General features: G+C 32.8%; 1 protein-coding gene and 1 pseudogene across 9 annotated transcripts in view; one reads left to right on the top strand and one right to left on the bottom strand.

Annotated features, from left to right (window-relative positions):
- The window catches only part of Wdr62 (WD repeat domain 62), a 55,133-nt gene that overhangs the window by 12,961 nt on the left and 20,251 nt on the right, over window positions 1-21,921 (bottom strand). For 3 of the 9 annotated variants that reach the window (XM_087408447.1, XM_087408402.1, XM_087408515.1), the window contains exons 7-23: window positions 19,476-19,636; window positions 19,060-19,396; window positions 18,777-18,943; window positions 17,402-17,726; window positions 16,366-16,576; window positions 14,831-15,080; window positions 14,286-14,733; window positions 12,679-12,744; window positions 12,235-12,345; window positions 11,769-11,938; window positions 11,396-11,686; window positions 11,160-11,310; window positions 7,607-10,028; window positions 5,111-5,242; window positions 4,517-4,659; window positions 4,178-4,379; window positions 3,974-4,100 (exon numbers count right to left, since the gene is read on the bottom strand). In XM_087408447.1, the coding sequence (XP_087264573.1) occupies window positions 3,974-4,100; window positions 4,178-4,379; window positions 4,517-4,659; window positions 5,111-5,242; window positions 7,607-10,028; window positions 11,160-11,310; window positions 11,396-11,686; window positions 11,769-11,938; window positions 12,235-12,345; window positions 12,679-12,744; window positions 14,286-14,733; window positions 14,831-15,080; window positions 16,366-16,576; window positions 17,402-17,726; window positions 18,777-18,943; window positions 19,060-19,396; window positions 19,476-19,636 (5,714 nt within the window). The remainder of the gene's footprint in view (window positions 1-3,973; window positions 4,101-4,177; window positions 4,380-4,516; window positions 4,660-5,110; window positions 5,243-7,606; window positions 10,029-11,159; window positions 11,311-11,395; window positions 11,687-11,768; window positions 11,939-12,234; window positions 12,346-12,678; window positions 12,745-14,285; window positions 14,734-14,830; window positions 15,081-16,365; window positions 16,577-17,401; window positions 17,727-18,776; window positions 18,944-19,059; window positions 19,397-19,475; window positions 19,637-21,921) is intronic. The other 6 variants (XM_087408484.1, XM_011070925.2, XM_011070920.2 and 3 more) reach the window with 6 other exon arrangements.
- LOC147910920 (uncharacterized) lies at window positions 48-3,951 on the top strand (annotated as a pseudogene).

The following is a 21,921-nucleotide window of genomic DNA, read 5'->3' as shown; positions in this document are numbered from 1 at the left end:
AGAAAGGAAGAATTAGCAGAGGAGATTATGTGATAAAAAGGAAGAATTGGTGTAAAGCACAGAAGAAGCATGAGCAGAAGAAGAAAAGATAAAAAATATAAGTGAGAAAGAGGCATGGAAATATATAAACAAGTACAGGAAAAAGAAATCAGAGGGGCCAAGCAAGGATATACAGATGGACAGCTGGAGAGATCATTTTATGGAGCTGCTAGGGGGCACGCGGGAGAAAACGACTCTGAATAAGTAAGGAAAGTGAGGAAAGCGAAGAAGAAAAGACAGGAAGAAAAGAAGTAGAAGAAATTGCAAAAGAAAAGTTAATAGAGGTGTTGAGAAAATTAAAAAAAGCAAAGACTCCGGGAGAAGACGAGATAAAGAATGAGTCATGGAGGTTTATATCCAAAGAAATCGGAGAAGAATTCTGGAAAATGATTAACAGAGTATGGAAAAGGGAAGGAATACCATTAGAACCATTGGAATACTATTGGAATACCATTGGAACAAAGGCTTAATCTGTCCTATCTACAAAAGGGGAGATAAAGAAGAAATTAAAAACTATAGAGGAATTACATTAATGGACACAGAGATGGAGACATATAAGATTTACGCGACTATCCTAAACAGAAGACTTGAAAAAGAAGCGGAGGAAAAACTAAAGAAAGGACAGTATGGATTCAGAAAAGGAAGAAGAACGATGGATGCAGTCTACATAGTAAATCACGTAGTTAACAGGGAATTGAGCAAAAAAAGGAGGAAAGATGTTTGCCTTTTTCGCGGAAAGTTGCATTCGATAATGTGGATAGGAAGCTAAATGAAATGATGAGAAAGATGCAGATAGAGAACAACCTCAGACTCCAAGTTATGGAGACGTATAAAAAAACAAGGAATATAGTGAAAGTAGGTAATAGGAAGTCGAAGGAGTTTTGGACTGAAAAAGGCCTCAGACAAGGATGTCCGCTAAGCCCGACATTTGTTTAATATATATGTCAGACTTGGAGGAAGAGATGGCAAAAGGCCAGACAGGAGGAGTAATAATAGGAAAAGAGAAATGCTGGACAATAATGTATGCGGATGATGTGATTCTACTGGCAGATAAAGAAGCTGATATGAGAGAGATGCTGAAGAGATTTGAGAGGTTTATACAAAAAAAAAGGACTGAATTTGAGCCCGGAGAAGTCAAAAATAATAGTATTTGAGTAAGGAAGAGGTAGGACAAAAAAGAGAGAGTGGAAATGGAGAGAAGAGGAAATAGAAGAAGTTAAAGAAATCAAATATCTAGGGAAAAACGGAGGAACTGAGAAACATATAAAAGAAAGGATAAAGAAAGCAACAGTGGCAATGAAGAGAACATGGAGAAAAAATATTCAAAGACAACTTCGAAAGGAGAATGAAGATATTCAACTCTTTGGTGGAGTATAGCCTTGTATGGAGCGGATGTGTGGGGCTGGCAGGACGACAATAGACTAGACGGAATAAAAAGGAAGTACATGAAATAGATTCTAAAACTGGATTGGAGAACACCTAATTATATACTGGTAGAAGAAACAAAAAAATGAAATCAAAATTAAAGCAATCAAAAGAGCAGTAAAGTACGAGAAAAGAATAGGGAACTCGAGGAAAAAGTTAATAAAAGAATGTATAAAGGAGTTGGAAAAGGACAGCAAAGGAAAAAAAGGTGACTAGGAAAAGAAGAGACGAGAAGTGCTGGAAAGAGCAGGAATGAGTAAGGAACAAATAAGAAGAGTAAGAGAGGCAGGAGATCAAGGTATAACAGAAGATCTCATGAAGAGACTAGAAAGAAGAGGGAAAGAAGAAAGACAAATAAAGATAAATGAGTCAAGGTATAATAGCAATTATAAAAATATACGGTTAGAAAAGTTACCAAAATACTTGGAAGGTAAAAAGAGGAAAGAAGTTTAATAACAAGATTCAGATGTGAGAACGAGACAAAAGGAGGCCAGTATTGGAGAGAGGATGTAGAAAAGAGATGTAGAATCTGCTATGCTGCAGAAGAGAGTATGAGCCATATATTCAAGGAATGCAAGGAGACAAAGAATTAAATGCTGATGGAAGAATTTATAGGGGTAGAAGGTAAAGGGATAGAGATAATGAAGAGGATAAATAAGGCAAGAAAAGAAGCAGAAGAGGGGGAAAAGAAACAAGAGTGAGGACTTATCACAGATTGTTACACCAAGTAGATTAGAAAGCAAAGTTGTATATAAGTATAATTTTAAGGACAGTTCCAAGCAATCATAAAGTACCAAAGTGATAAATAGTTATGTGTAGGCACGCTATATGTAGGAAAGTTTATAATGTGTGATACACACTGTTTTGTTTTTGAATGAATAGCTTTTATATGTATCTCAAGTATTTCACTGTTTTGTTTTTGAATGAATAGCATTTATGTGTATTAGGTGTACAAATAAGTTTCCGTCGTTTGACAAAAGACGGCGCGACTAGCAAGCTATGGTTAAAATTGTCTGATGTAAAACATTATATCGTAAGGTTGGACATCTGTCAACAACATAATCTTGAAATACTAGCAATTTTGTATCAGCATCATATATTTTTTTTTGTGCGAAAATGCTGAGTTTTGAGCCGAATAAGTGTCATTTGCGGGAACTTTTGATTTACTTCTTTAATTTGAAGAAATCTGCAGCTGAGGCTCATCGATTGCTTGTAGAAGCATATGGTGAGGCTGCCTTAAGTGAGAGAAGTTGTCGTGAGTTTCAAAAATTTAAGAACGGTGAATTTGACATCGAAGACAAAAAACGTAGCGGAAGGCCGAAAGTGTACGAAGACGCGGAAGTGGAAGCATTATTGAATGAAGATTCCAAATGTGCCAAACGCAAAAAGTAGTGGCTAGCGATGGACAATACTTTCAATAAAACATTATGTATCGTTCTTTCACAATAAATGTTTAATTTTTGATTAAAAACGGCGGAAACTTATTTGTATACCTAATATTTCAAATATTTCAAATGTTTATAAGAATTTATACGTATATATATAGAGCGAGAATAGAGCTGTGTATGAGGAAGATATGAAGAATAGATACTGAAGAAAGATAGGGGATGTTATTAAATTAAGAACAAATGTAAATAAATGTATACTGGAAGCCATCCTAAGCCGCAAGGCAAGGATTAAAATTAATAAATAAATAAAATAATAACTAAGGGAACATATATATTATCAACTCATTGAATTGTATACATTGAAAAGAATCTCAAGCGGGGATCGAAACATTTGTCTAATCATTGTCAAATCGAATAAAATAATATTATATACATCAAAATCTTGTGTCTGGCTCTCAAGACAATTTTATGCAATTTTTACTTCACTTGAGCCTTGATTCTTATTAATTTGTTCAATTTTTGTCATTTGTTTTTCTGTAAAGTTAATAGTATTTGAGTAAAAAATTAATGGAAATCAATATTCGGCGATTTTTAGTAATTAATATCTTGTTAGCTATTGCGGAAATTGCAAAATAGTAAAGGACTTTTTGACTCGGTCTAGAAATCCTTTAATCAGAATCGCGAGACGATTTGAATCAACTTTTGTATGCAGGATAATAGTTTTGACAAACTCGATAACAAAGAGAGAAATATATTAGTATCTCTGTCTAACGCGGCATTAAAAGATTACCTTTTTTGACAAATTGTGTACATATATGCGTGTGAATGCTGTAGTATGTAAAATACTAGTACTAAGTAGACGTCTTATAGTACGTATGTATTGTAAATTAAATTAGTAAAACAATATAGTAATTCCACCGGAGTTCAGCCATCATGTTTGACCAACACCTCCTTAAAAGTTAATTAAGGCCATAGTCCGATTCACGTTTAGAATATTTAAAAATAATTTTATCTTTGTTATTTATTTATAAATGTTAAACAAGGATAAATAATGCTGAGTATTGTGAGTAGTGTGACTCAGATCGTGGCTTAAAAAAGCTATCAAAGTATCCGATTTTTACCTAGCAGAGGAATGATCAATACTGATACTTCTAGGTCTTGGTGGTAGTGCCGGTTTTCCTCCATTTCCATTCGATGAAGTATCCTCTGAACTCGAATCTTCTTGATTTCCTGCTTGACTTAGATTAACTGTAAAAGAAATGTATATAAGTAAACAGCAATATTCGTTAATATTGATTGCTGATATAAAGTGAAAATTTAAATACCAATTGAGAAAGCTCCTTGCATTCCTCGTCTTCTCAAAATTGACGAAATATTGTTACCAGAAGAAGTCAATTTATTTTGATGATTGATTTTATTTTGAGAACTAATCGTTGGTCTCATCAAACCACTTGTTCTGCTGTTGGAGGAGTGACCGCCCCAGCCTCTACTCCCCCCTGTTATACCAGCGTCTGATTCAGAGTCACTCTATAAATGACATTGATTTTTTATTTAAAGTGCGCGCGTGCGCGTGTGTATGCGTGTGTACGTGTACTTGTACGTGTACGTGTGCGTTATGTATGATTTTCAATGTTCTTATTGTTCATATACATCGCAAAACATACTTGGTTTAAAACACCAACACTGCTGCTTCTCGTTATGTGAGTTGAATGATTTTTTCCTGACATATATCTGAATTGGTTGCTAGGATTAGCACTTCCCAATTTCGCTGCTGCGCTTATATTTTTATTTCCTAATTTTCCTGAAACTATTAATTGTTATTAATTCGAGAAAGAAATTACATAGATACACTGTTAGATAAATGTTCTTAAATTCTATTAACTTTTAAGTTACACAATTTGAACCTAATTTCATGATATTATATTAAATTTAATGTATTTAATGTATTTATACTAAAAAGCATATTTGTGTACATGTACATAAAATTTAATGTACTTTTCATAAAATTTCATACGTTCATTACATTTAAGTAATTATTGTAACTTAATTTTCAGTTAAATTCATTACTTTTAATTTCATTCATAACCATAAGCTTCATTTATATGTAAAGGAAGCTCGTGATTATATTTCTAACAATGTATTGTCATATTTTTAATATGCAAAAGACAAATATAATTATAAGATAACTAACAAAAATTTTTTTTATGAAAATGACATTGAATATGAGAACATATTATCCAAACAGAATGATAAGATACCTTGTAAAGGGCCATGCAATAACCTATTTGAAGGACTGATGGAAAGATCACTCAACGAACAGGCACGTCTCATGCCACTTTCTTCTTCGTTGTCAATAATTTTTAACGAGATTCGCCCCTCACTACTGCCAACTGTTGACAACGCGCACACACATGCACTAATCGCTACTATTAAATTTGCATAATCGATTTCTTTTCTTTAAATATTTATTAAGGAAATCTTTATTTTTAAAAAGATAAATAAATTACAATATAAGAGAGAAGCACTATTTAATAAGAAAAAAATATGTACACAATGTAAAAATAAATTAATTTATTATAATAAATATGTAGAAACACACACGCACGCATGCACGCGCGCGCGCGTGTGTATGTGTGTAGAATATATTCAATAATTTTTTCTTTATATGTACAAGAAGATAAAGTTCAAAATAAGTTTAATTTTACAAATTTTTTCTACAATTAATATCACCGGTATTTGACATGAAACTTCTTGCACAAAAAATATAGCGCAACATTACAATAGAGCAGAATAACGACGAAAAGGAAAGGATAATGTTGTAACTTAATGAGAAAAACAATGTGCAGTTCCATGCAAAATGAAAATAATATAAATATTAATAAAGTCGTCGCATGACTTGGAAAGCATTCAAACTGAAAAGTAAGATGCTGTCGCTTTGAAATAAAATTAAACGCGATTGTTCATAAGCAATGAATAAGTGAATAACTATGGTATTTCGTCAAGACACAATTCACTTTCGTATTTAATTACAAAGGTACTTCAAAAAGAAAGAGAAAATTTTTGAAAAAAAAGTATAAATATTAAAATACAAGAAAAAGTTACAGTGGGAATAAAAAAATAAGTAGTCATGGCAAAAACGGTAACTGTACGGAGTTAATTTCAATTTCGTACTACTTCTGAACGCATTATTTGGAAATCATTTTGATGAAATATCTCTCTATAGTTTAATATAAATAAAATTCAAAATATAAAAAAAGATACTTTGTTTTAAAATTGTAATAAATATTAGTTAAAAATTGATATTTTCAGAAAAAAGTCACTATTATTTCTATTTTTCAGTTTGGATTATGAAAGTTTAAAAAAATGTTGGTATATACAAGGTGTAATTAAAATAAGGTCACAAACTTTAAGACCAAGCTCCTTAAATCAAAACACGAAAAAAATTCATATAAATATATGTCCACAAACTCACTGTTACTAAGATACAACTCAAAATGTTTATTAATAAGGAGAAATAAAAAATTAATATTTATTATTATTTAATATTATTTACTTTCAATTTATCATTCAAATAAATGTTCAAAGTGTCTTTCATTTAATTCAATACACATCCAACTGGCTCTTTCAAAAATCTCGGGACAATTGTGAATGGTGCATAAGCATTAAAGATGATAGCATAAGATTAACATAGCATATCTTCATTTGATACTAGAACTTTATAAACTAAGGACTTTAATATCCATTTTCACCAACGTAGATTAACTTTAATTTCGGTTCAACTTTTCATCTTTTTCTAATGTTTAGAAAAAAATGAAAAGTAAGTTAAATCGAGATTAAAACTAATCTACATTGGTGAAAACGGGCATAAGTGTCCACAGATAAAAATCTACAGGATAGATCGGAAAATCATAGAGGCCATGCAACTGGCCCTGCAAATATTTTGAGTTATATCTCAGTAACAGTAGATTTACAGACATATGTTCATATGAACTTTTTTTCAGTTTTGATAGAGAACTCAAGCGAAGTTTGTTACCTTACTTTAGTTACATCCATATATATTTTTTATTTAACACTGCTATCGATTCATAATCTAACAGTAATTATATTATCAATATCTATATTAATGATATTATCATGAAATGCTAAGTCTTAATCTTAAAATTTCTCATTGTATCATAAGTTTCTATCTTTTTAATAATCTTGTGCCTTCAAATCATTTGCAATCTCTGCCAATAGCGGATAGATTTTCCGGCTTTACGGGAAGTCACGATAGTAATCTGAACAACCTCAGAAACTTTGATTATCTTTGACATTTCTTAATAATATAATTGTTATGTTAGATTAGGAATTGCTAGCAATAGTCAAATAAAATATAGGTAAAACTGCAAAAAAAAGGGAGCAACTTCCGATAATCTTGACATATGTTGTCAAAGTCATAACTCTGAGTGACCTTAAAAAAGTTGACTATAAATTTCACATTCAATTTGACCGTACAAGACATACAAACTTCCTCCTGTCTATAATTAATATACTTTTTTCGAAAATTTCTTTTACTTTTTGAACTATTTTTGAACTATATATATATATACAGGTATTATATAATTATGTTTACAATAAAATGAGATGTATAAATAGAAAAAGTATTTCTTCTATAAACTGTTTAATGCGTAAATTTCTATTTAATTTTGGGAAACTGACACGTAAAATTTAACAACACGTAGAATATATGCAAGCATTTTCTACTAGTTTGATACCTGCATAAGGATGCTTCGTGGAAAGTATCGTTTGATCGATCGTCGGTAGAGTTTTCGTCCACTTTGCGTGACTCGAACATCGCGACGCAGGCGGCCACATTCTCTTAGGCGAATTAGTGCAACTTGAGGCGGATGTGGAAGAGCCACTTTCCATTAGCGATCTATCCATCGCTGACACATCAGCGCAATCACTGTCTTCGCCACACGAATGTAGCCGTACATTATTGCGTTTGATTGTGTAAAATCTACCATCCCGCTCGGCCTCTAATTTAGCAAAGTTTTTGCTCGTCTCCTGACCGTGCGTCAATTGCAAATATTTCTCCTTCGTCAAGTATTGCTTTTGCCTCATTAGATTCTCAAATTCTTTCGAAAGTAATTTCACAGTTCCCTCAATTGCACGAGTTATCTTAAAATTCACACTCGCATCAAGATTGTTGATATGTTCATTGGTAGATTGCAAATTCGAACTATCGAACGATAGCTCCTCTCTTTGCAGATCGCAGGAGACTTCATTGGGCTCTAGTGAGTCGTAAGTTTCATATATATTTTTTGTTGGAACATTTTCAAATAAATTTATTTGTTCTTTATCATAAGATGTACACAGTTCCTTCCTCGATTCATGAATCTTCTTTATGTGATGATTTTTTGTTAAACATGAGGAGTCGTTCCTGACATATATCTGTTCATCCTGCGAAATATCATTTTTATCGGTACAAGTCTGTAGACTGTAAAATTCATTTCCGCTCTTTTTATTATTGTCAGATTGTAACGTACAGTTCGCGGAATGCAAAAATTGTTGCATTACTTTCGAATCGATTGAATCTTGCTTAATTTTCATATCGTCCTGCGTAATATCATATGTGGAACTCATGGAAGATGCCATGTAATTGTCGGAATCGCTTTTTAAAGCAGGTGATGAGGGCGGAGTGTCAATATATTTCCAAGTTGGTCTAGCTCTATTACGCATACTTTGAGTACGAGATGAATTTCTCTTAGGTTTTGGTGGTTTGTGTGCAACAAAATCATTCAAGATCATCATCGATTCTAGTTTTGTAGGCACTTTCAGACTATTGCTATGCGAAATAGTTTCTGAACCACTGCAAATTGTCGTATCCACATTATTCTTGTGTTCATTGTCAAAATTAAATTCACAGTAAACGTGAGTTTTCAATGATGCATTATCTTCTGCAAAATTCATATTATTCTTCGCTTTGTTGACTCTAGTATCCTGCAAAGATTTCGATCTAAACACCGTTCTATACAATGTGTTCTTGTTAGGAGAGCTTTGTGCATTATCCGTAATGGTCTCTACAATATTATTAGGATTTCCATTGTAGGTTTCGGAATTTTGTCTTTTTCGCTTGTAATGTGAGTCAAACAACATTTCCAGGGGTGCAGATTTCACTAAGGAATCCGAGTCATCGGTTAACACGCTTTCTGTACTTTGATGATCAGCGTTCTCGCGTAACGGAAACATCTGATAGTCCGACTCGTCAGTTAATATGCTCTCTTGACTTCTGCCTTCCTGCATTTTACGCCGAGACAAAAAGAAACTCGCACTTGAGTGTCTATCATAATCATAATGATTATAATCTAAGATTTCAGCACTTCCTTTAGAGAATGACTCAACAGAGGCATTCGAAAGTATGCTTTCTTGAGAGCCAGTTAAAATTTTTTTCTGAATATTCTCATAATTCGAATAACTTCTACAGTCATTCATATGAACATTTATCTGATAATCACTGACGCAACGTCGAGGTGGATTCTTAAAATCTCCTTCCAATGAATCGTCACTGAAATTGCCACTTCCCTCATCAGCATTATCAATGATTTCCTTGAAATTCTCTATATTACGTTCATTCATAGCAGGTAAGCTTTCGAAAGATTTTGCAACACTCTCGATATCCTTCTCATGATCATTCAGACCGATAAAATAACTACAAGATCCTCTCTTATGAGCAAATCTTGCAAATCGATTTATGTTTTTCTTACACTGTTCTTTCAATAATTTTGATTCCTCACATACAGGAGACTCGGGCAAAGATTGATTAGCTTTATTCAAGGACAGTTTATACTTTTCAGTTTTTTTTAATATCAACGTTAATGGACGGTTAAGAGTTGTTTTTGCTTTCTCATTGATGCACAACATAGTTGGACTTTTCGACAAGCGGTTTTCATTTGGTATCTCTAGCTTAGGTAATGCATTCCCCATACCTTGAACTTTGTTAATGGATTGCTGGGATTTAAACGTGGGCTTTGGATTTAACATAGGTTTACAAGGATTAATCGGTTTTGCAAATTGGTTTTGCTGACCGGATTTGTTACCTGTGCTGAGCCTATTTGAACGACGATGCTTTTCCTGTACATGACTGCTTAAATCGGATATGCTTTGGCTGGATTTCAGTAACGATCTATAACCAACCTACAAAAGAATTAAACTTTATTACGAAAAACAATATTAAATGAAAATCAACCAAGAAATGTTTAAATACGAATGTTATCCAGAAAGTAAGTTTCGGTGGCCTATTAAAAGAAAATAAGTATACTTACAAAAAATTTTTATTGTTTTTTAAAGTACACACCTTACACTATTTTTGTACATAATTGCCGTCATTGTTGATGCACTTATTATAACGAGGCACTAGACATTGTATCCCTTTGTTATAGAAAATTGCCGCCTGAAGCAAACCATGTGGTGACAGCTTCTTTGACATCGTTGTCATCAATGAAATCGTCGGCCAGCAAGGAAAAATTAATTTTCTTTTTAACTGTAGGCATCAAATCGTCATTAACCAGAGACAATCGCTCGCTCCGTTCATCATCGCGCACATTTTCGTGTCCTTCATTGAAAAGTCGCATTCATCTCCGTACCATTGAATCACTCATTGCACGTTCTCCATATATTTCACAAATATGACGGTGAATTTCAGCCACATTAATGTACCTCGCATTTAAGAAACAGATCACAGATCGTATTTTACAAGCGGTGGGCACGATTTGTTTAAACACACACACTAAAATACGTTTGTATTGAACCAATAATTGAAAGATGCGTTAATCCCTTGTCAACGAACTCGGCACGCATATGTATTATCGCGACTGCATCGCTGCGGCGGCAAAATTTAAAACGGAACTTACTTTCTGGACACTCCTCGTAGAAATAAAAGAAGAATACCATTTTCGAAGCAAGTTTTGGTACTTAATATTTATATGTGAATATACAAATATAATTATCAGTTCTAAAGATTGTGCACTGATTCGGTTTGTCTGACACGAAATATAATCATGAAATAATTTGACTAAATTGATCGTCAATTATTAATCATAATGCTACTAGCACTACTTAAACATTTATTGCGAAAATATCACTTCAGTCAGAATTTAATGGGATTTCGCACAAATAGAATTTCTATAAAAGTGATATTGTATTTGTATTATATATTCACTTATAAATGTTACTAAGCATCAAATCAGCTATGACAAAAAATGGTATTCTTCTCTTATGTTACAAAAATTCTTGAAAAACATTTTGCTTTTCTCATGCAAAACTTACACTTTGTAATTTTCTTCTGGTTTCTTCTATCCTTCTCTGCAACTCCTCCCGTTTCTTCATAACATCATCGTCACCTTTTGTATGTTTTGTTACGTTAACCACTGCTGCATTACGTATTTTGGTAATGGTATTATTTTCACCACTACTAAATCTATAACAAATCAAATTAATCAGTAATTAACAATTGTTAAATTAATGATTTATCATAATATTTCAACTCATCAAAATTATTTTACCTTCCATGAAACTGAGAACTAATACTTGTTGCTTTTACACGATTTGGTGGCTCCTCTGCACCACTAAGCGATTCGAAGGCATTTTTCAGATATTTTTCTCTATGATTTTGTTTAGCAAGCTGATCAAAACCCTCCGAGCTAGCTTCGGATAACATAGATAACGGATTTCTCTCGGCGCTAGGAGTCGATGCTCCGCCTTCTGAATCAGATTCGTCCTGACTGCCAGATGCAGTCATTTCGCTCGTCCGACCATTCTCTGTGTTTTTCAATTTTCTTTGACGCCTTTGTGATCTGCATATAAGATATATTTTGCATCTATTCAATGAAAGACTTACGATCAAAAGGAAATAAATATATTGAATCAAGAATAAACCTTCGGAGCTCTTCAACATCCATCGCATTAACAGTAAATTGATTTGACACAATATCTTCTGGTGGGGGATAATACATTAATCTATGATGTGACTTTTCAGAACCAGTCGTTCCGTTTTCTCCTTCGGAATAATCTTCAACATCCCCATCATGTTCAGTGCTTTCATGATCCTGAATGACATTTTTAGATAAAAGATACAGCGGAGCATTATTTATTAATAACATAATTAACAATTAAATTAAAAATATAACAATTAAATTAAAAATATACATAACACATAAGCATATGAATAAAACATCAAATGTCGATTGAAAATATAATATCAGCAGAAATTACTTACAATTACTTGCAACATATGATACATTTTGTCATATTTGGAAAAAGTAATTTCATAAAATATTTCCTAAATAGGCTATTTTCAGACAATTATTTTTTGAAAACATTTCGCATTTTTAGAAGAATTTACCTCAAATTTAAAGCTGCCAAGACTGCTATCGTCAGTGTGATGACGACTCCTCGATTGACGTGTCAATTCCGTAATATTATTACTTCTTATTGTCACCTTATCGCCAATTACCTATAGCAGTAATTGAAATAAAATGTAATCAATAAAACAAATATGATAGCAAATTGATAATGTAAATTGCCAAAAAAGGATGATTAAAAAAACAAGATCAAAGCAAAATGATCGATGAACAAAAGTAAATCTGTTATATTAAAAAAACAATAATATATTAGGTGTTGGAATTAATTCGTAGCGTTTTACAAGTGATGGGAAGTACTTTCATTAATGTATTTTTTAATGCTCATGTGAAATAAATAACATTCTTTCATTAAAAACGCTACGAATTAATTCCAACACCTAATATATTATATATATTCAATAATACTCATATAACTTTGTTAGTACCTGCTTCGTTTCATTTTCTATCTCTGTATAACTTTTAGGGCATGATTGAAATACATTCTCTTCTTCCTAAAATCACAATTAAATGTTAATATCCTGTTCTTAGATTGTAAAAAACAGCAATACATTAAAAGAATATGATAATATTAGTCAATGATTAATTATCATTAAAAAATAATTAAATATTCATGTGTTTAAAAGAGAGAATGTGTTTAAAAGAGAGAACTTGAAAGTAACCAAAATATCAATTTGTTTTTTAATGAAAAAAAGTACATTATTTATTGTACGTATTCTTGTATTTGAATTATGCCAAATGATTTTCGATTATATCTAAAAAAACAGATAGAACTTATAGATTTCTTACCATTTGAATATCTAGAAGCATCAGAAAATTAAATTTTTTTAAAATTTCTATTCAATTTCTATTCAATTTCTTACCTCCAATAGAAGCAACATTCTCCATTTGTTATTTTGAAATTACAAAGAAAAAAAGGCTTGCATAACTCAAAATGTGCAGGGAAATATTTTTTTTTAAACAAAATAAATTGATATGCGTGTGTATTTTGGTTATTTTCAAGTTCATCAAAAGATGTGAGGCTATGCTGCCTTGTAAAATCATGTGTTTTTTTACTTTTATGTAATTTTTCATCGAAAAGTAAAAAAAATCGAATTAATTTTTATAATTGAAGTACTTGCTGCAACAGTAGATAAACCCACACATTTGTAAACACATGGAGTAAATGAATTCTAAAATTAAAATGATAGGAAAAATCCTATTATCACTTGTTCGACTACGTTATAGCTAATCTACAATGTAACCTATAATTGATATTTTTTCTCCATCACTTTAACTTTGGAGATCTCCATTTTTACAAAATGTAGATCAACTCACAGCAATAAGCTCTTTAATTGTTATCTTAATCTCTTCAGAAATAATGAACTATGTCCAAGCAAAGTGTTAACAGAATGTCAATAAATTGGCAGCAGATTTAATCAGAAATGTGAGCAGAGACTGATAGCACAGCATTCTGCTTCTATTCTGTTCATAATCAGAGAGCAAATTAGTGACATAAATCGAGCACGCACAGGACAATTTGACAACAGAATGGTAACAAAGACCAAACAGGAATTGCAAATTCGGTCCCTGCCGTCAATCTGCTTGCATAGCGTGTCAGCAAGCTTAGTCACATTTCTGACGTCATCGTTAGATATTTCAGACTGTGTGAAATTTATTGCGTTCCTGCTATCAAAAATTGATAGCATTAGTAATCTGCTCAAAATCTGTCTTTACGAACTTGGGTGATTGTATATTATTTAATTTAAAAAAATTATAACTTCATAAAAGTTATGAGCAATTAAAGTTACAAAAGAAACTCATTTTTATCAAATTTGAATTAACATTACAAAAAAAACTTATTCAGAAAAAAAGTACCGATCAAAATGTAATCAATCATATAAAAAAAAATTAAAAAAATAATTCAATTCGAATAAAAGGAACATTAAGATATCTGGCCTTATAATTTCATAGCTGCATTCTCTTTCTTAATTTGCAATCTATTTATCGCAAGTTATTTATCACAAAGGATTCCTAAAGATTCTCTTCTACCAACCGTTTTACTAATTAACGTTTCTCGACGATAATCGCTGCTACATTTCGTTTCTGTGCCGCTATCAATGGAGCTGTCCTTCGAGCCACCACCATCACCACCATCCGAGTCAATGGCACTGCGCGACGGAGGAAATGGTATAACTTCATCACTGTCATAGACGGACTTTACAGTGATACCGTCGCCTTGTTGAACTCTTTGCGCCCATCGTCCCTTCGGCAGATCAACACCGAGAGATCTGACACTTGAGCTCAGTGTTGCACTATCATCAATACTCGCGGTATTCATTTGTTTCTTCGCCCATAATGGCAGCTGACCAACACTAAATCTATAATCTACACTCTGGAGCGTCGGATTCGCATTGGGATCGAGAAAGTCCGATGGAGGCGAACCGAAGATTTCATTATCTAATCGCACGTCGATTCCACCACCGTTAACTTGGAGCGGTCTTCTATGAATATATTTGGAAAAAGTATAATTATTTTAAAATCATAATTAGTACATAATAGTAATTAAGATTTATAAACAGAGAAGAAGAAACTACTTACTTGCCAGCGCGCATTGCTTGCTGGGCTAGACGAGCCTGCATAGTCACGACCATATCGTGTGGAACACGCCATACGAATACACAGCCGTCGCCGCTTGCAGACACAAGATGACGACAATCTGGACTGAAGCGTAAACCTGTTACTAATTCTGAGTGACCAACCATAGTAGCCATACATTCACCGCTATAATAATCGTACACACATAACGTTTTGTCTGTACATGAGGTAGCTACATAAATACCGGACGCATCTGAAAACACATCAAACTTTGATTAGGTCATTTAAGAAATTTATAACAAAAATCCCTGCTCTAATTCCTAATAAAGCTGACTTTTCATATGCAGCACGTTGCAGCAACAAAATGTCGTATGTGATCAAAATTTTTAAAAGAACTGATTGGAAGTGCGTCATTTTGTTTTTATGATGAAGAGGAAATAAATATGCATTATGCACCGTGGACTTCAGAAAGAGTCCCGTGGGTTATGTGGGATTCTTACCAATTAAAACCCGTTTGCGTGTCCTACACTAGTCATAGTGAGGAATCACCTCACGAAAAATTTTTAATAATAGCATTTTGCTGCTGCAGCGTGCTGCGCATGAAAAGTCTTAAAATTTCGGGAAACCTAATAAGTAGTAGATAAACTGCACCGATTCTAATAGTGTTTTCCCTTGGCTGCACTAATGCAAAACTCAGCTAGTGTAGCGTATTTTCATAACTGTGGTAGTAAACAAACTCATTCGGTGTACCATATTTCCGTGGCTATGGTATACAAATTTTATGCACAAAGTGAACTTTTGCTATACCATTTCAAAGAGACAATATAGAGCCAGTGTAACATTTAAAATTTGAAAATAGAAGTTAACTGAGAGCAGGATTTTAATGCAATGAAGTACACCATGGTATGCACTCCAGTGCAATGTAACGCTTACAATGGTGCGAGGTATATACTAGGTAGAGGGATATAGGATGGACCTTGCTTCGCGAAAAATCATTACGCAAAGAGAAGAGAATGTGAAGTAATTTTTAACATTATAGGTTTTAACATAACAGAAATAAGATGTTATTTTTTAAACTTTTTTGATTAATAACTTTTTATTAAACGACGAACAACGGCTAAAACTTGTTAGAGATCAGGATCATGACTTTAATAATATATACGGTCATTACACAAATAATATAAAGTCAGTAACTTTTGAAAGGGCCTTATATATTATCCGGACATTTTTGAAAAGGCTAACTTTATATAAATATTTATTCTGAGCAATTCTCCTTCTGATTGTAACGTATTTGAGTTCATCCTGTATAATTATTTATGAATATATGAGTCACCAAAATATGTCTATATATTGTCATGCTACTGAAAAATATTTCATTATTATGATAGAACAGCGGTGTGTGTGTGTGTGTGTGTGTGTGTGTGTGTGTGTGTGTGTGTGTGTGTGTGTGTGTGTGTGTGTGTGTGTGCGTGCGCGCGCGCGTGTGCGTGTGTGTGGGGCACGCGAGTGCGTGATAAGCTATAAATTATACATCTTACCTAGAACAATTTTAATCAGTGAACCATCATCACTAACGGAACCTTTGAATGTCTTGCTGTGTTTACCCGTAGTAACATTGTAAACGCGAATATTCCTGTCTTGACAGGCGGTTAGCACATGTTTCTGTCCGGAATCGACTTCCATGTCATATAAAGTAGTTTTTCCCTGAGCGTTGCGGCCTCTAGCAAATTGCGGCATTCCACCTGGTGTCTAAAAACATAAGAAAAAATTGTAATATAAAATCTTGATGAACAGATATCAAATTAATTACACTGTTCAACAAAAAGTTATTTTTTTTTCGAACAACAACGAGAGTAATTATTTCTCATAATTTTTAGGTGCTAAATATAATGACATTTACCAAAATTTTCCATCACGTTACAAGGAGAAATTTGTGATCAAAATCGCAAAATGGGCAACCGACTTTCTCCTAGGCAAGAGGAGAGATGAGATAAATCTTGTTTCGTATGAAATTCGAAAACTCATGTAAAACAGTACAATTATAAATCTCATTTTATTGTAATACGTAATTAATCTTTCATTTTAATTACTTCACACACAACTCTCTCTCTCTTTCTCTCTCCCCCTCTCTCTCGCTTTCCATATACATTTTTTTCACTAATAACTTTTCAATGAACAATAACCACCACCTAAAATCTTTTGAAAGTTACTCAAGATCATAATCTTATATCAAATCAAGGTCATTGGTGCGGTGTCTCTTAATCCGAATAATTATCGAATCGTCTGTAGTTTGAAACTGTATGCAAGTGTTAACAAAATTAGGAGAAATAATAAACCACATTACTCTAGTATGGGTTCCTAGATATCAGAGGAAATGAGAAAGCTAACAGTCTGGCTAGGGAAAATAGAAGTGAAGCCCTTTTTTAACTTTAACTGCAAATTTTTCAATCTTACGTGATAGAATAATTTGATAAATAAGTATTCAGCGTTCAAAAATTACGGGAAACGATTATCTTCGTTTTTGTACATTTTTCTGTTGAACAATGTTATCGATCATCGCACAGGATTACTTACCGATTGCAATTGTCTAAAAATTATACTTTTATCTGCGCCGCAGGATACCATCTGTATTTGATTAGTCTGACTCAATTGATTAAAAAACCTGACCGCAGTAATAGAAGAACTATGATCATCAAGCGTTTGCAGAAAATTATATCCCTGATCAACACTAAAAACGTGAATCAATCTATCGCGAGATGCACTTGCCAATAGTCTAGGAGTGTTTAATGAATGTCGCGAGAATTTGGAATATTCTAGACATAGCACCTCGGCATCGTGTGCTTCTATTAGACATAGCTCTTCCAACGAAGAAATATCGTAAATTCTGATGTTGCCGGATCTGTAAAAATAATATGTAAATATTATATCTAAATAAAATAATAAGAGTTTTGAATGTAAAAACAATAATATTAAAGCTGTTAAGGATATACCAGAGTCAACGCGCAGAAGTAGATGCGCAAATAAATTAGCTTTGTTGTATTACTGTAAATTCATATATAAAAAATAGAATCTCACAAGTTACATAATTATTATAGATATATATAATTAAGTTATTTGAATATTTAATAAGAAACGTTAACGCGCGCGATAAAATCTTACGTAAGATCACAATATCCGCTGTTGCGCTGAGGTTATATTTCGAGATTAATTTATAATGACAAAGAAATAGAAATAGTTATAACAATAAATCCTATCACAACTAGCCCCGGGTTGTCATATTTACATATTTTAATTGTTGCTTAAACAAAAATATATTTCAAGATATAACTGTAAGTTATTACTTATGAAATAATTAAAGTTTTTTAAAGAAACATTTGGAATTATCATATAATAAACAGAGTAATAAATACAACATTTAGAACCGGTCTCATTAACGCCGATTACCTAATCGGTCGATTAACTTTGTCACCAGAATTGTCAACAGCAAGATTTTAAAATATGTCTTAATTTCTAATCTATTCATGGTAAGAAAAAAAGTGTAGCATGGATGATAAATTAGATTTTGAAATATAAATAATTTTGAGTATTTTTATAAATATGTATTTTGTAACAAATTTGTTATCAAGAAATTAGGTTAAAGATAAATTGTCAGTTTAGCAGTTGACAAAATTTAAATTTAATCGGCGAATCAAGTAACTGACGTTGGTGAAAACAGTTCATAATATCAATGATTTATTTTACTTGAAGCTATCAAAAACTAAAAATATTTTCTATTTCTGAAAAACCGCTATTTAGTCTGAAATAACTTATTGCATTATGACCGTAAGGTTTTTGCTGAAATACTATATTTTAAATCAAATATTATTATTATTTTACAGCAATTTTAAGTGTATCAACATGCCCCATATATCAATTATTCCCGGTCTCCCCTCCAATTTTTCTTTGTTACCTATCGCCAGAAGCGAGATGCTTGCCATCAGGAGCGACTCTTATCGATCTCACACCGTTACGACTGTCGTAAGATGTATCGCTTCTTTCAGTAGATCCTGCAGCGGCCAAGTCCAGATCCTTTAGATAAGTCAATTCTGAATCTATGTACAATACCTTGAGTAATTCCTGTCAATCAAGAAAATAAAATGTTGGAAAATAAAATATTAATTCTATATGTCTGCATTTCAATCTGATAGATTTTACAAAAGGAATAAGATTGGCGCACGCGCTTATGTACTGACGTTGCTGTAAATGTTCCGTTTATATAAAGTATCATTCGGTGAATTGTCCTTCTCTAGATTCCAGACCCTTATTGTATCGTCACTGGAGCAAGTAATGAAACTTCCAAGCGGCATTGCACCGATGGAATCTGTATCAACCGGATACATCTCAACACCCCAGATGCAAGCTGAATGGTATAGAAATGAGTGTGATTTGCCAACCCGTTTGATGTCTCTCACATCCCAAACGTAGATGCTGTGATCGTTATATACGCAAGTCAGCTTGTTATTTCGCTCATCAAACGCCAACGCAATCGCATCCGGATATTTTGCGTTAGACGGGTGTTGAGACATATGGCTAAAAAGTAAATAGAAAGATATTTCTAAGTTATCGCAACAAAAAATGGTTGAGATACGCAATTGTTATAAAAATAAACCTGATGGATAATCCTTGTGCGACATCAACTCCCAAGTAATGTGTTCTCGGTAGCGTAGTAATAAATTGAAGTGTGCTAGGACTAAAGCATCTTACAATACCTTCAGCGCATCCAATAAAAATATATTTATCTCCGATCGCCATACAATTGGCACTACTTGTCTAGAAAAACAGTAAAAATGATAAATATTTAGTATAACATCTTATCTTCCCTTCTGATTTTCCCGTAATTTTATATGTATTTTCATGCGTAAAATATATTCCGAGAAGAAAAATCGGTGCTCAAGTTTTGTTCTTTTTTTTTTAATTTAATGTTAACATATAAAAATACATAAATTTACAAAATTATAGAAAAATCAGAGAGGAGTTATATTTACCATAAAATTTTTTTCATTGTCAAAAATTTAGGTAAAACTACTTTTAGGCGATCTATCTTTAGTGGTTTTGATCTTGACATGTTACAAAGATCATCCTTTTAACAAGAAAAGGTTCATAAATATCTCTCTCCAATTTTAATGAAACTTGGCAGATTTGTAGAGGCGTAAAAATATTCGATATTATTTTTTTTTATCAGTAACCAAACATGTTTAAGGGAAGAAATTAACTCTCGGAGATCAGCTAAATTTTAATTTTTTAGTTCTAATTTCTGAACGAAGTATGATAGCGAGTAATATAAATAGAAGGATACTAGATTGGATACAGTAACCAACATATGACGCTCATGTCAAAGACATTCCTAGAGATTATAAGATGTTTTTTTTTCGAAAAGTTCTGAATTACTGCAATAAGTTAGAGTAAAACAACTATAGCTGTCTCACTCTAACTTATTACACCAGTTCTTAGGATAGAAAAAAAATAGACCTACAGTAAGAGACTGACATAGATGGTCCAATTTTTGATTGGCTGGATACAGAATGACATAGCCAATTTGTGATGACTAAATATACGAAAGGAGAAACAGAAATGCAAAAAAGGGAAAATAAAAGCAAATAATAAGCATTTTAACATTACATTTAATAAATGTTCCTAGATAGCAACGTGTGTTTTGTTGCTGGCATATTGCTTGCTAAGTATGCATTGCTAAGCATGTGTTGCTACCAGAATTGCAGCAATTCCTCATTTAGTGGCAACTTGATACCTTTACGATATGATAACTTCAAGTACAACTTATCAGCAGTTTGCCCACTTTAAAATCGTCATCATAAAAATTCGTACTTCTGCCATCATCTTACTATAATAATATGCAGAATCATACAATGCTGTCATATTGCCGACAACACAAAATAACATTGATGCAGCTATCTTGTTGTTAAACTGCTGGCAATACATATACACATTATTGCCTGCATGTTGCTACAATGTCGATATATTCGAAATCATTGAAGACAAATCTGTGGCAAGTTACCAGCATTATAAGCAATCACAGATTTGTGCGATTTTGCTGAGACATGCTTTGCTATCTAAGTTAATATCGCAATAAAATGTCGATAAATGACTATATAAACAATAATGACTATAAACAATATAAACATATAATTAACATCTGTATTGTGCGTATTTCCTCTAAATTTCTTACACAATTAAAACCTATGTTAGTCTCTTAATATAGTGTCTCTAGAGGTTCCATAGCGTGAGATCTCCGGAGTTCACGCGTGATGTGTCGGCTGTGATCAGTCGCGGCCGGCATTGCATTCATACTTTGTTCCTTGCGTTCTTTTATCATAGTTCTCGTTTTTTCGCGTCTACTTATCACATTCTCTCTCTCTCTCTCTCTCTCTCTCTCTCTCTCTCTCTCTCGCACCCATTGCATTCTCTCTCATACCTATTGCATACTTACTACGTCGTGAACAGAATTCTCTTACAGAATTCACTTATTGCAATTATAAACGAGTTCTCACTCATCAGCTGAAAAACAAGTATTAAAAACGGACAATCCACTCAAAAATACTTATGTGCATACTCGCATACATGTTGTCGTTCATCAGCGGAAAAACGAGTATTAACGGGCAATCTTCTTAAAAATACTCATATACACACTCGCGTATACTTGTCATCGTTCCCTCGCGATATACTGCGAGTGCTTGAATGTAAGAAACGAACAAGAACGGGTTATAAATGGGCTAAGATCGACCCATAAGATATAAAAACAATGATAAATTTTTATAAAAAAAGATGTGTATAATTTTTAATTATTTTTACGTTTTTAAATTTAAGGTAAGTATCCCAAGGTTCATTCGTGAATATACTAAGTAAACATATAAAAAGGTTTTTAACTCTTCATAGTCACACTTCTTAAAAGTTCCGTAAATAATGGTCAAATCAAGGTCAAAATGATCCCAGAGCGCATTTAATCGATTGCCGTATTCAATTTTCGTTCTGTGTCAAAAAAATTAAATGGTTAAATGCGTTCATTTTGACCCCAGTGTGACCACGAAGGGTTAATTCTG

This window comes from Acromyrmex echinatior, chromosome 1 (genome assembly GCF_024713525.1).
Source record: "Acromyrmex echinatior isolate Ae372 chromosome 1, ASM2471352v2, whole genome shotgun sequence".
NCBI lineage: Eukaryota > Metazoa > Arthropoda > Insecta > Hymenoptera > Formicidae > Acromyrmex > Acromyrmex echinatior.
Note: the sequence above shows the minus strand (reverse complement) of the source record. Positions and strands in the feature narration are given on the sequence as shown.